Source organism: Coccomyxa subellipsoidea, assembly GCF_000258705.1.
Source record: "Coccomyxa subellipsoidea C-169, whole genome shotgun sequence".
Classification (NCBI taxonomy): Eukaryota; Viridiplantae; Chlorophyta; class Trebouxiophyceae; family Coccomyxaceae; genus Coccomyxa; species Coccomyxa subellipsoidea.
Window position 1 is genome coordinate 1,591,602 of NW_005178039.1, and position 14,128 is coordinate 1,605,729.

Sequence of the window (14,128 nt, forward strand, 5' to 3'; positions counted from 1 at the left end):
ACTGTGCATCAAAACAGTCAATTAGTTCTGGGACAGCAGTGCGCCGTGCATTTTCTCACCCAGCATCGAAGCTCAGGAGAAGGAACAAAACGCAGGCACAGCCGCTCATTGCCCAATTGTTCGAGGACAGCAATGATGAGGGAAGCAATCAGACGGCATGGTGGCTGCGGAAACGTACCGCAGTGCAAGCTCTTGGTTTCCTGGGTGGAGCTAGCCTGGCAACTAATCTGCTTCCATCACTGTCTTTGATGGGCGATGGAGGCGATGGTGGTGGTTATGGAGACGGAGGAGGTGGTGGTGGCGACGGGAATGGAGGCCACAACCCTTTGTACGACCTGGCTGAAGATGCTGAAGGGTAAGACCTCCTCTCAAGAAACACCTGCCTCAAAATGTCTGTACTATGTCAGTGTGGCACATGCCAGTGGTCATGTCGATGTCTTCTAGAACCAAAACTTTACCAAGAATTGCAAGGACCTCTTCTTATGTGATTGAGTGGGAAAATGCAGGGATGACGATGAGGAAGAGGATGACGAGGAGTATGAGGAGGGAGATGAGGAGGAAGAGGAGGAGGAGGGAGAGGAAGCTGCAGAGGCCCAGAAGGAAGAGGACGAAGGCGGGGAGGTGGCAGCAGGCGAGGAAGGTGACGATGACAACGAGGACTACACTGATCTGTCCAAGGGGACCTTCTTCTGCGCCGATGTCAAGGCAAATGGGCTTCCTGTCGGGCCAGGAGTCCCCACAGAGGTGCAGCCATGTTTCCAAAGCCTCTTAAGCCTCCCTCTCCATTCAGAGCTTGCGTTTACAGTTTCATCAAAGTTCACGCTTGTGGAATAATTTACATGAAACCAACAAGTCCTGATGAAGGGGTGTGTGCATGCAGGAAGAGCTGTTTGCTGGCCTGAACTGCCAGCCAGGATTTGTGTGCTCCCGCTCAGAGCTGTCGCAGGATCTTCGCACGCTGCTGCAGTCCGGCCTGTTTGCCAATGTGGACGCACGTGTGCAGCATAAGGGCAAGGGCAAGTACACCCTCGAATTCACCTTCAGCGAGAACCTCTGGCAGCCCATCAAGAGCTTCAAGGTGGGCATCCTTCCCATCTAGCTGACCTGGATCAGCAGGATGGTGTGTGCATTTTGCAGAGTGGGGTGGTGTAAGTAGAAGACCACAGTCTTGATAAGCTTTGTGGCTCTGTCGACAGGTTGCACCTGCGGCCAACAGCAAGAAGGGCAGCCTGCTTATCCCCACAGAGGAGGTGGCCAGGGTCATGAATGAGGTGGCCGTGCAGCCGGGCCCCACCGGCCTGCAGAAGCTGGCCGGCATCAAAAACATTGTGGAGGGCTGGTGCGCACCCTCTCTGCTCTCAATGTGTTACCTCTTTCCCCGCATGCATGCAAGGCTCATGCTGCAGGTGATCACGGAGTCATGCATGCTGAGTCGGCTGCATGGGCCGTCGCAGGTATCAGAAGCGCGGGTTTGTGTTTGGATACATATCCCACTACGAGGGCATGGAGACAGGGGACATAGTGGCCCGCGTGGTGGAGGGCCGCGTGAACAAGGTCAACGTGGTGCAGGTGGACGACGAGGGCAACACCAAGAAGGGCGCCGGCGAAGTGCAGCCAGAAATCATCCTGCGCGAACTTCCCTTCAAGGTGCGCTCGGGAGCCTTGCGCAATGTCAAACAATTGCTTGCAATTGATTACATGATGCGGTGTGTATACATAGGAAAGCTGCTGGGTGGCAATTGACTTTGTGTGTGTGTGTGCGCAGCCTGGGCAGCTGTACAATGCAGAGGATGGGCGGAAGGCGCTGCGGGATGTCTTTGCGCTGGGCCTCTTTGACAACGTCCAGATCTTCCCCCGGCCCAACCCCAAAGACGAGGCAAAGGTGAGGGTGACACGGTGATGCTTGACTAGCTAGTCACACAAAGCAATAATATGCATGCATTGGTATCAGTATCATGCATCTTATGTGTCAAAGAGCTATTTCAGGGTGTGAATGAGGTGGAATGATGCAGGTGGATGTGGACATCATGGTGAAGGAGCGCCCAATGAAGTCAGCAGACCTGGAGGCGGAGTGGCAGATTGCGCCAGGCAACAACGGCAAGCCCATGCTGGCCTCCATTGTTCCAGGCGGCAGCCTCACCTTTGAGCACCGCAACATCGCCAGAAGGGGCCGTCAGGTCAGCAGCCTGCCACTTGCCCTATGCCCTCAGATTGTCTCCTTATTTCAAGTCACTGTGCTGCCATCACGGCCATCATGGTGTACTGCACATTGACGCGGCCTGGTGTGTTTTGCAGGCAACAGCCAGCATCACAGCGCAGAACTTCCTGGCTCCGGCAGATGACCTCGGTTACAAGGTGGAGTACAGGCATCCCTACTTCTTCAACTCCAAGGACCCCAAGAGGACAGCCCTCGCCGTGTCCATATTCAACGCGCGCAAGCTGTCTGGCGTCTTCACCCCTGGTGAGATACTGGCGGTGCCTTGCATGCAAGTTACTATGCATTGCTCATGTGAATGTGAGGGGCAGAGAAGGGGAGAATTCCGCTTGTATTCAAAAATGTGTGCAAGAGGTGTGGTCACTGCAGGTCCAAGTGGAGAGGATGTGCCTCCGGTATTCATTGACAGAGCAGGCGCGAAGGTTGGCCTGATTGAACAGCACTCGCGCAACAGCAAAGCCAGCCTGAGTGTGGTCATGGAGCAGGTGAACCTTCAGCCCAATCCTCCGGTGAAAGTCGCATAACATTTCATGCAAAATCCATCTCCATCTGATCACAAGCAAAATTGTTTATGGCTGTTTTGAATGGATTGCAGGTGACGGCGCGGGACGACTCCGGGCAGATCTGCTCGCATGCGACGCGGCAGCTGCCGACAGGGATGCTGGCCGCAGATGGGCCGCCCACGACGCTGTCCCCAACTGGGGTGGACCGCGTGGCCTTCCTGCAGGGCAACCTCACGCGCGACGCCACCTACTTTGTCAACGGCAGCCCCGTTGGCGCCCGCGACATCTTTGTGGTGCGCCTGCTCTGTCATTTTTTTTCTAAATGCCTTGGTCCCCTGCCTTTTCCAAAATTGTCAACGTCCACCTGGCCGGTGGCGTTTGAGCAAGTTTGAGCAGGTTTGAGACCAGCATGATCGAAAATGAGGTGTGAAGATTTGAAAGTTGGTGTGCTGGGGATCAGGTGGAGCAAGGGCTGGGGGTAGGCAGCGGGAAGCCGTTCTTCAACAGGCACACGGTGTCGATGACCCGGTTCCTGAAGCTGCGCGACCCGCCGGTCTCCTCCACTTCACCGCCACCCATCCTGGTGCTGCATGCCCGCGCAGGCAACGCCATCGGTGACATGGCCTCCTACGACTACTTCACCCTGGGCGGCCCCTTCTCGGTGCGCTCATGATTCACCCCCCTATTCCATGCGAGTCTGAGCAGCTTGGGTTTCAGCCGCTCATTCTGTCCTCAGACTGTCTGCCCCAAGCCATATTTTATTGGGGAGATCAATGGTTGGGTCGTTGTGCAGGTGCGTGGCTACAATGTTGGTGAGCTGGCAGCATGCAGAAGCTTCCTGGAAGGTGCAGTGGAGCTGCGCGTGCCCGTGCTGGGCAAGCACGTCTACGGCTTCTATGAGTTTGGGACGGACCTGGGCTCCTCCAAGCTGGTCAAGGGCAACCCCACAGAGTACTACAGGCGAGCCGGCAGCGGAGCCAGCCTGGGTGGCGGCGTGAAGCTGGGCGCAGTGCGTCTGGAGTACGCGACAGATGCCAACACCGGGCAGGGAAATATCTTTGTTCGTTTTGGAGAGCGCTTCTGATGATGGGTCCCAACATCTTCAAGGTTGTCTTCCGGAATATTTAGAATCCAACCCGGGTGAACCTCTGCTACAGTGTGTATAGAGGTCATTTATTTTTGTAGGTTGCTCTTATCTTGTCAGGTAGCAAAACGTCTGTGGTACATTAGGGAGCTGTTATTCGTGAGCAGTTGGTAGAGTTACCGACTGCTAACTCATCGTACCCAATTCTTGCGTGCATTCACAGATGTGAAATGTCATATTCCTACCAAAGATTGCATGCATGCATGAGCAGCCATGGACGGAGCTGGCAGCTTGAGATGTGTAAAGGATTGACTTATGTACTGACGGGGTACCGTTACCACAATGTCTTGTGAGCAGATAGGACTTCATGCTCTCAACAGGGCATCAACAAATTCAGACACTTCTGCTGATGTCGTTGATGCTCCAACAATCTCAGGGAACGTGGTGGTGTCCTCATCTGCCGAGATGTCAGCATCTGTGCTCCCATGCTTATCACAGTCTTTGAGCAGTTGCTGCAGCTGCTGTAGGAACGAGTCAGGGACATGCCCCACTGAGATCGCCACCAAGCTTTCAAGCTGAGTTGCAGCGTACCTGCATGACAGAACAACAGCCTCAATACAAAACACCCTGTGGACCTGCCTGTGAAGATACATTCCTGAAACATCTGCAGCGTGTGCGCACCCGTAGTTGCCCACAGCCATGTTGCGTGCAATGGCGGTCTGTGCCAGGGCTCGCTGATGCTTTGGATCAAGGTCCAGCGCAGCTGCAAACCGCATCAGCTTGGCACTGGCGCTCTTTGACATATCAGATGCCTCCTGCGGACAGCACAGAAACAATGAGGCCGCCTGATTCTATATATCTTTTTACAGATTCTCTCAGAAAGATGTGTGCACAAGATATCCGCTGACCTTGCACAGACGCACAGCTGCCAGATACTGGGCCTCCCGCGGCACTGCCTTGCCCTTTGCATGGTGCAGCGCGTCGACAAAGGCGGTCGCCGCCTCATTCCATCGGCCAGATTCCATGTGCTGCACTCCGCCTTCATGGGAGGACGACACATCCTTCTCATCTGCAGCCCCTGCACAAAAACTCGGGGAACTGAGTACAAGGTTCACTGATGCAGGCATCCTCTCCTGCTTCCACCAGAGGCAGGGGGCCTACAAACAGAAGATGCTGACGTTTGTAGCCCCCCTGCTAGATGCAAGGCTGGACAAATACATTCCATCGATTATTTGCAAGGAGACCTAGAAAATACCTGCCGGTGGAGCCGGCGCAGGTGAGGGCGGCGTGGGCAGTGGGGCTGCTGGCAGCGCGCCAGGCTGGGCAAACAGGTCTTCAGGGATCATGGGAGGCGGCGCAGGTGCGCTCATCGCCAAGGGGCGGCCGCCGCCTCTGGCAGCGCCAAACAGGTTTGCCTGCGCCTTTGGCGGAACTGAGCCGCCCCTGCTACTGACAGGGGGCTGCAGCAGTGGTGATACATGCCCCAGAGGCGGCAGTGGCAGCATCCCCGGTGAGGAGGAAGATGATGCACCAGGAGAGATGCCGGCGCCGCGCGGCGGCAGCGATGCGGGGGTGGCTGCACCTGACTTGGCTGGTGACTGCGATAATGACACAACAAAGCGTGAGGTTCAACGTATTGAACCCATCCCCAACAGCAGTGGCGCGCTATTGGCAGGTGAAATGGTCATCAAGATTGCATGGGTGCAGCATAGATGTTCTTAGCCTTCCCAGTACATGTTGAAGACCAAGTGCTGCTGCTGCTGCATTGTTGCAGCTCATCCTGCAGTCTCAATGCCAGTGACAGGGATGACTTGATACGCACCACTTTGAAATCGCTGTCTGACAGCCGGCTGTCACTGCCAGACAGCGCGCTTCGCAACGGCCTGGCAGGGTCCGAGAATGAGGGTGGCTGCGCCGACAGACGCAGGCTCTGTGCGGCAGCCCACAGCGTTCCTGCGTCGGTGGTGCTTGGAGCAGCTGCATCCTTGTCCTTGATGACCACCTGACCGTCAGAAGACATGCTGTTACCACCTGGAAAATTTGGATTAGAGTACTCGTTCTTGAGGGGGAAATGCAGATTAAATTAGCCAGTTGCGTCATGCCAACACGACCCTCTGCAGCTTTTCCCGCGATGATGTGCCGCCATAAAGGCAGCCCGTTGCTAGGTTCCTTTGATGACGCACCTTGAATTTCGGCCCTGCATTTGACGTGGTGGTAGAGAGTGAGGTGGTGGACTGCGAGTCCTCGTCCTCATCGCTGCTGTAGAAGCCGGTGTCCTTGTCCTGTGTGAAAGCTGCGTGCGCGGCCTCCTGTGCATTGTTGCCGCTCCTGCGCCCTGCATGATCCCACCAATGAACTGCAATCTGGAGGTCTGGGGTTGAGAGCCTGCTTCTTGCCCAGCGTCATGGCCTTTCATCACGGCTAATGCAGCAAGAGATTCGATGTCCTGACTGGCATGCAGTGACTTGTAGGGTGCTCTGAGACCTGCTGAGGTGTCCTGTCCGGCAGTGTATGGGTTGGCCCCCTCGTCATCGCCAGGGGTCCTGTCGATGGGGGAAGCTTCCATGAAGCCGCCATCGTCCTCATCGGCCCCCAGCTCATCACCCATGTGCCATGGACTCACTCCCGATGCGCCGCGCTCCGGAGCTTGTCCAAGACCCAGGTACCCCTGCATGCACGCCAGTATCATGTTGCAGCTGGCAGATACGCCACTAACCCCTCGATGGGCGATATAATGCAAAAGAAAAGCATGGCAGAGACAATGTCGCCAACCCACCTCCAGCAGTGTGGGGTCCATTTGGGGGATCATGGTGACGCTTGTGCTGCCTGGTGCAGGAGCGATGTCCATGTTGGGGACGCTGCCAGCTGGGGCCACCTGCCAGGCCTCCTCGCCCTCTGTGTCACCTGTAATACCCTGCATGACAGAGTCGGCATCAATAAGTGTTTTTCATGAGCTTGACGCCTGCGCGTGTCCAAATGCAATTTTGAGGCAGATCTGCTCGTAGAGAAGAACAGACACTCATGGTAGTCACCTGCTCATCAAAGCTGATCTGCCAGTCCGATGGGCGAGGAGAGGCCCCCACGGCAGTTGCACTGCGGAACCGATCCTCCGACAGAACCATCAATGTCTTTGCAAGGGCTTTCACCTCCGGATCCTCCTGCAATGCAGCAGGAAGACATCCTCTTACAAAATGCACAAAATATACAAATGACGTTCTTTCTCATGGCCCTTTACGCATGCATGGAGACTGCCAACCCAGACTCTGCAGAACATGTCCCTTGATGTGCAATTGCAATGCCGGTGATACTTCCATGGACACATGCACATTGCACTTCATCAGAGTGAGATGGCTGGGGCGCCCACCGAGTTGCAGTAGCCGCGCACTGCATCAAAGTCTCCCTGCAGCGCGCAGAAGCCCAGCAGTTCTGGCCATGCTGCGGCTGCCTCCCACAGCTGTCGCGCGGCTGCACACTGGCCATATGCTGCAGCAGCCCGGCCCAAGCCCACCAGGCGCGCCCACTCCTCTGACCCCCTCGCAGGCGGCCTGGGTGCATCCGCACAATGAACCCTTTGCGAATTACCTTGACACTTTCCTTCCTGACCAGCAAGCATGACAGGGTGACGAGGGCTGAATGCATCAGAACAGAATCCAAGCAGCCGGACCTGGGATATTGTGGCGACTGGCGGTGAGCGGCCAGAGCTGCAGACACCAGTTCTTCCCAATGGCCTTCGGTGGCAGCCAACCCCTTTTCATACACGCCCCCGACCTGATGCACAGGACGGACATCAGGTCTTCAGTGGTGCATCACAAACCTCCTTGCTGGTCTCACTGCACTCAGTGCGCTCTCAAGTTTAAAAAGCGGATCCAAGAGCGCACCTGGTGTTTGGCCAGAGCAAGGGCAGCCTTCGATGCCCCAGCACCGACAAGGGCTGACAGCAGGGTCTCATCCACGGTGCTGCTGTCATAGCTTGCAATCAGTGTCGCCATCTCCTGCCTAGCCCGCCACCATCCTCCTGCGGCAACATGCAGCAATCACATGTTGGGAGCATCCGTAATGGAGCACACAAAGTGCACAAAATTTGCCACTTTGAGGTGAATGAATCAGGAGTGCCATCCTCCTGAGGGCTCACCTGGCAGGATGGAGCAGGCAGCCAGGGAAGCCCAGCCCAAAAGGAGGGATGGCAGGAGGGCGACCTGGCGCGAAGACACGCCCGCGCCGCCTCGCCCAACCAGCAGCCTGTCTGCCAGGGCCCCAGCCAGCACGGCAGGGGGACCTCCACCAAGGCTGCACACCGAGGCCACATGGCCGTCCCATGCCAGCTGGCGCACCTGCACGCGTACCAAATCCCTTCACAACCACCGCTACTCAGCTTTCTTCTTGTCTAATCCTTTCTGAGGATCCTTGCCAGCTGCATAGAAATGAGCTGAAGGTAGGCAAGGCTCATGTGCACACAAAGAGACCCATAAACAAAAACCACTGCGAGTCCGGCTCCCTTCCATTGTTTTCTCATAAGACCCTGGTCAGCTGCACGGTTCCACGCAGAAAGCACGGGGTCGACCTGGTGTGCGGAGTTGCAGAAGAGGAGCGCAGGGCCCAGCCAGAGGAAGCTGGTGATGGGGGCGTCGGAGGGGCTGGGGGAGAAGGCGCACAGCGGCCGCAGCGTGGCACTGACCAACAGCAGGCGCCGCGACGTGAGCACGGCCGCAGCAATGCTGGCCTTGCCTGCGCCTGTGTCGTCCATCACGCTGCCGCCCCCGCTCTCATCCAGTAGCCCCTGCCACGCCACCTGCTCCCCCACAAGCATACACCCTTTCAGGTCCCACCCTGCAGCGATGGAGATCATACTCTCAACAATACGCATAGACGCGACGAGCCCGGGAGAGAAGCCCGCCTGGAGACAGCATGTTTCACCTGCAGGATGGACTCGAGGGGTGCAAGGGGCAGGGATCGGCTGGCTTGCAGGCTGGAGCCGTAGGAGCCCACGTAGCTGGTTCCCTGCCTGACCGACCCTGCCAGCTCCCCAAGGCACAGACCGTCCTGGTGACTCGCCCATGTGATCACTCCCCGGCCTCCTGCATCCTGGGCTGCCCCGGGCCTGCATCATGCAACTCAAATGTGACGTTATCCTGCATACCATATCAGCTCTTGGCCATGTCCTGTGTGACGCGCTATCCAAAATGCCTGCACAGGCCCGAATTCTATGCTGGTCGACCAAGATGCATGGAGGTTCACCTGGGGAGCGATGCCCAGGGCGGCCCTGGGAAGAGGGCGGCAGCGCCCCCAAACCCAAGCTCAAGCTTGCGCAGCATTGACGGCTTGCCCTCGCTCGGCTGCGTGGCATACACGCGCACTGTGTTGCCGCTGTTGGACAGCACTGCATACTGCTCATCTTCCAGCCCAGCAAAAGCCCCGCTCGCTCCCTGGGCTGTCCATACTGCCTTGGACGGTGACGATGGGGACAGCAGGGTGAACTCTGTGCTGGCCGCTGGCCCTTTCGCTCCTGCAGTCCGCATAATAAATCACCATGTGCGCCAGTCATGCTCTTGTGCGCATGCAGAATATTTCCCTTATCACAGGGACATCAAATTTTTCCTAATATGTGATGCTTCTGAAAACGATGATTTGCAATGAAAAAGGAACAGAGCAGGCCTGCAGGAGAGGTGGCCAGGAAGAAGACGAGGGATGCGTCGGCCTTGAGGCTGCAAACCAGGCGCCGGGCAGACAGGCCCTGCCCGCTGGCACCCTTCCGGGGCAGCGCCGCCACCTCGCTCATCTGTCCCGTGCCCAGGCTGTATGCCGCCAGCTGCCCACCCTCCAACAGGTAGATGCGCGGTTTGAAGCTCAGCCTCTTGCTTACGTTGCTGCAAAGTGACATTCGCACAGAGTCAGTCGACACAGCTAATTTCTCAAAGAGGCGGGCAAATTGCTCCACTAAACCAAAACCGCAGCTGAGCCCAGTTGGAAAGGTCACCTGGTGCCCTGACCGGCCCAGAAGTGCAGCGAGGAGTGGAGGGGTGCGATGGAAGCGGCGTTCAGGGGCCAGCACAGGCGCAGCACGCTGATGCTGAGCAGGCGCTGGGCAGCGTCGGCATCCGCAGGCGACAGTCGGCCAATGGGCACGCTCTGGACGCTGTCCCAATGCCCTGTGCCGGTGTGCTGCACAACAGCCAGGCCCAGGCTGGGGTGCACATGCAGGCACCGTGCCTGCCATGCCAGACCCACACTTGCCTGGGCACTGCAGGGACTCACCGTCCACAATGCCTGCGGTCACCAAAAACACTGAAAATCTTGTGCATGATCTTCAAAGGAATTCGCCTCCTCAGCAGGGTCCTGCACAGTGACGCCTTACCTGCCACGATGCGCTTGGTTTCTGCAGTTGGGTTGCGCCTGGAAGCAGGCTAGTTGAGCTTGTAGAGGCTCCGCAGACTTCGTTCAGCCTGTCTGGGACCACCTTCTCATGGAGCCAGGTTGTTCTGTCAGCTCCAAACAGTATGCTCCAGGCTTCCAAGTGCACTTCTCCTCGAACATCTTGCACAGCTGCAAGCACCTGCACGCACCGCCTAGCTGTAATACACACCGCCATGTTGACACAGTTAAACCTTCCCTCTGCCATTTTGGTCAGTAACAGATGTCACGACCATGAACTGCTGGCTCACCCTGGAAGGCGCAAGGCTGATGCTGACGCTCTGAACGGGGCCAGAAGTGCTGGACACTCCTATCAGCCGTGGTTCTGTGGAGCCCACAGCGTCATATGCAGCAACCGTGCCGCTGCCTGTGCCCACTGCTATGAGAGCTGCGCCAGGTATTTCAGGATGCGGCACAGCGTGCAGAGCGCCCTGCATGTTGGAATCTACCACATCAGCACACTGGCACCTCCCGAGCCCCTAGATAAATATCTCTGGACCTTGGAATCCAGATGTGAGCTGTGCCCTGTAGCATGTCAACGAGACATTATGCAAAAGATGCAGAGGAAAGAGGAGAGACCTGGCTGATCTGGGCTCGTGGGGCATCCACGGAGACAACCCATCTTGTGGTCATGGTGCGGGTGGAAGGGCTGCAGACGGAGCATGAAAGTGCACCGTCGGCGTGCAGCAGCAGCAGAGACTGCCGCTCTGTATGGCTGGCCGCAAGGGCCACAATGGGCCTTTTCAGGTCGGACTTGAGCTGGCCGCCTGGCTTCTCTTTGCTGCCTTTGGCAGTTGCCTTACCAGCCATGCTGACGCATCGCACTGATGTTGACCCGTTTTGACAAAAGACCACACTGTTGCCTGCCTTGTCCTGTGCAGACACACAGCAGTGTCTATTTTTGGCTTGAAGGGGTGAATCCGGACGCTTTGCTGTCGTGATTGCTATGTAAATGATTTCTGGCGGTCTCTTTTGCATGGGTGCTGTTCCTACCGGCAATACCGCCATGTGGGCTTTCTGCATGTTGTACCGACTGCTGGGTGGTACAAGCACCCGCCGCTTCCACCCTGGCAAGCTGAATGCCACGATGCTTCGCTCTGCTGTCAGCACGAGCAGCTGCGAGCCTTCTGGGCTGTATGACATGACTAGCGATGTACCTGACGCCTCTGTGCTGCCAAGCTTGCATCCAGACTGCAGGTCGAACTCGGCATACACCCCCAAAGATGCCTGTACAAATCAGTCAGCCCTGACAATCAAAATCTGCTCCTGTGGAGGAGCATAGTTCAGCACAAAAGAATGAAGCAAGGATCCCAACACAAGCAGGAGAGGGGGCACACCACTGCGACGATGGCTCGTTGAGGATGCAAAGCAAGGCATCTTGCTTGCACTCCCCCGAAAAATCTGGAGGGCTCCATCTGTGCGATCAGGAAACAGAAAGCCATGGATCTCATGAAAGGGCGAGGATTGAAGAGGTGGTCAATACCGGAGCAGATTATTCAGACAACAAACAGTTGCAACTTCTAGAAGTGTTCAGGCTCATCGAGCTCCTTAAGAATCAAAAGTAGCGCGCTGCACACACGGTGGGAGTGCAAGTTGGTTACCCCAAACAAGGAGTGGAAGTCAACTGCTCCTGCAAGTGTGAGAGATACATGGCTCTGCTTAGCTGATCCAACCTCAGCATCGTCCATTGGTGCTTGGTTATTTAGTCTCACTATTGCATTGCACCGACTCCAGTGGATGTATCACTGCTGGCCCTTTAGATGTTCCATCAGGCAATCGGCAATCGTGAATCTCGCTGCAAGTACTTACTGTTATTGATAGCAAAATCCCTTAGTCCAGTTATCTCTAAAGTGCCTGCATCGCTTGACCAGACAAAGCCAAGGAATCCAAAGAAACTGACATTTCTCCTAGTCAGAAACCCTTAACGTTAATAGTACCCTGTGGGTTTGTCAAGACAACCTAAGCCACCCCTGGATTCGTGTCATGCAAGAGATTCCATTGTTGGACATGTTCCCCAACATGTTCAGATTTGTGGGACTTCATTGTGAGGCATCCCGAAAGGACTCTCAGAACGCATGCGCCAGGCAAAAGCCGCTTTTGCCCTGCCGGCGCCCCGGGGCCCTGGGCCCAGGGGTGGACCGGGTCCTCTCAGAGGCTTGCACTTCCAGTCACTGTGTGCAGCCTGGCTAGTGCAGTGGGTGACACGTTCCTAGATATAGTGGCAGTCCTGACTTTGTTTGTTGATCCAGAACACCTTGAGTCTCCAATTTGGCTCCAAATCTCCAGTTTGGCTCCAGATCTGATCGTCACCATGATGGCCTGACGGCCTCCAACATGCGAGGTACATGATGTACATGCTTGTGCAATTGCCAGTGGTTATATTGTGAGACAAACACTTACAGGTGGGCAGGTCCAGTTGTTGCAACATCATGTTCGACATTAGTTGCCACCCATGACTTGCCAAGGTCTCACACCTGTTACTGTGGAAACCAGCTGACAGGCTCTATAGATACCTATACCTTCAGCATGCCAAGTCACTGTGGGGCAATCGCATGCTGCAACCTCAGGACTCGGCAGCTGCTTCTTCTCGCAGTGACGAGGATGCCTTCCAGGCTGAGCTAGAAATTGCTAATTCATGCCAATGTCATCATGCTGCCACTGGCAGCCAGTGGTCCCACTGCAAGTTCACGGCAGCCAAATCCGCTACCACTCGTCGTCAGAATCATCCTTGCTTTCGTACTTGTACTTGGAACCTGAACTGCCAAACTGGGGGCGGCCACGCCTGGACCTTCTGCCGCCAGCAATGATGAGGCTTTGGTCCACCTCATCCCCAGAGAGGCCTTTCACAATTTCTGGTTCGGATTCCTCCTGCAGCAGGCAGTCTTGCTCTGGGCAACACGACCAAATCATAGCAGTCATGATGCATGATGCCCTTCAGCACATTCTATCAATCAGGTATGAGAAATGAACCCACCTCCTCGTCGTCACCACCACCACCGCTGGGCTTCTTCTTCTTCTTTGTTGATGGTCCAGCTTCACTGCCGCTGGCCTGCAGATGCATTGAAATCGTCAATCCACAACAAGGACTGCCTCATAGTAGAGATATCGCAGGCCCCTAGGATTTATCTGCTCCTAGGAATTATATGCAAGAAAATGACAGAACTGAGCGACCCGCCTTCCGCTTTGTTGGTGGCTTCTCCTCCGCTTCCTCCTCCTCGTCGTCAGCCTCTTCATCGTCTTCTGCCTCATCGCCATCATCACTCCCCTCATCATCTGCTTCCTGTTATGACAAGGTTGACAGCTCATCAGCTTCAAAGGAGGCAACTGGGTTTCAGAAAGGTCAGCCTATGATCAGGTGCCAGAGTTTGGACTGCATCTGACAGGCAATACAGCATTTGTGCAATTGACTGGGTCTCTGGCGAGCATTCGGGGTTGGCAGCCACCTCATCAAAATCCTCTTCATCCTCGTCTGCGTCATCGTCCTCCTCTTCCTCCTGCTCTACAGCCTTGCCCTTTCCCTTCAACTGTTGCAGTCGCGTTGCTTCCTCATCGCTGGCTTTACCTGCAGGGCCTGTCACGTTTGATTGCCTTGAGAATGTAAGGTCCTAATTTTTCCTGTATTGGCGGTCCAATGGAGGCGAACAATGGGCAATTGTTGATATGCAAGAAAGAAGAGTCTGATTAGATGGGATATAGCGGACTCCTTACCTTCCTTTTTGTCCTTCAGATCAGCATCTTCATTGGCCCCCATCCTGAGCTCAGTAACGTCTAGAATCACTAGTGAAGACACTGGCACTGCGCTAAAAGAAACTGAAATTTGCAGAAGAATTGTGTGTGAAAGAGGGAGACAGGCAAGTTCACTGAGGCGCAGCATCTGCCCTGACGCTGAACTGACTTGCTGACCTGGCTTTAGTAAGA

General features: G+C 55.8%; 3 protein-coding genes across 3 annotated transcripts; 1 reads left to right on the forward strand and 2 right to left on the reverse strand.

The window, feature by feature from the left end:
- Positions 1 to 513: 513 nt before the first annotated feature.
- Positions 514 to 3,802, forward strand: COCSUDRAFT_13722 (hypothetical protein; the record flags this gene model as incomplete). Its single annotated transcript, XM_005649758.1, has 11 exons — positions 514 to 744; positions 881 to 1,078; positions 1,221 to 1,339; positions 1,455 to 1,647; positions 1,766 to 1,882; positions 2,013 to 2,177; positions 2,296 to 2,475; positions 2,599 to 2,700; positions 2,811 to 3,011; positions 3,179 to 3,379; positions 3,512 to 3,802. Coding segments are annotated over 11 exons (1,998 nt in total), but the record flags the coding sequence as incomplete, so codon positions are not given.
- A 365-nt stretch (positions 3,803 to 4,167) lies between these two features.
- On the reverse strand, positions 4,168 to 11,898 carry COCSUDRAFT_65173 (hypothetical protein; the record flags this gene model as incomplete). Its single annotated transcript, XM_005649759.1, has 23 exons — positions 4,168 to 4,393; positions 4,484 to 4,617; positions 4,711 to 4,880; positions 5,058 to 5,400; positions 5,625 to 5,804; positions 5,986 to 6,137; positions 6,287 to 6,470; positions 6,579 to 6,716; positions 6,835 to 6,960; positions 7,167 to 7,347; positions 7,467 to 7,570; positions 7,681 to 7,817; positions 7,935 to 8,133; positions 8,355 to 8,591; positions 8,717 to 8,900; positions 9,038 to 9,305; positions 9,422 to 9,666; positions 9,777 to 10,066; positions 10,155 to 10,352; positions 10,462 to 10,598; positions 10,885 to 11,083; positions 11,204 to 11,437; positions 11,884 to 11,898. 23 exons carry the CDS (start codon positions 11,896 to 11,898, stop codon positions 4,168 to 4,170), a joined length of 4,281 nt encoding a protein of 1,426 aa, XP_005649816.1.
- Positions 11,899 to 12,593: 695 nt separating this feature from the next.
- On the reverse strand, positions 12,594 to 14,026 carry COCSUDRAFT_65174 (hypothetical protein). The gene is made up of 5 exons (XM_005649760.1): positions 13,919 to 14,026; positions 13,654 to 13,772; positions 13,374 to 13,490; positions 13,185 to 13,259; positions 12,594 to 13,078 (listed from the first exon to the last, which is right to left on the reverse strand). Exons 1-5 carry the CDS (start codon positions 13,959 to 13,961, stop codon positions 12,914 to 12,916), a joined length of 519 nt encoding a protein of 172 aa, XP_005649817.1. The 5' UTR covers positions 13,962 to 14,026; the 3' UTR covers positions 12,594 to 12,913.
- Positions 14,027 to 14,128: the final 102 nt, after the last annotated feature.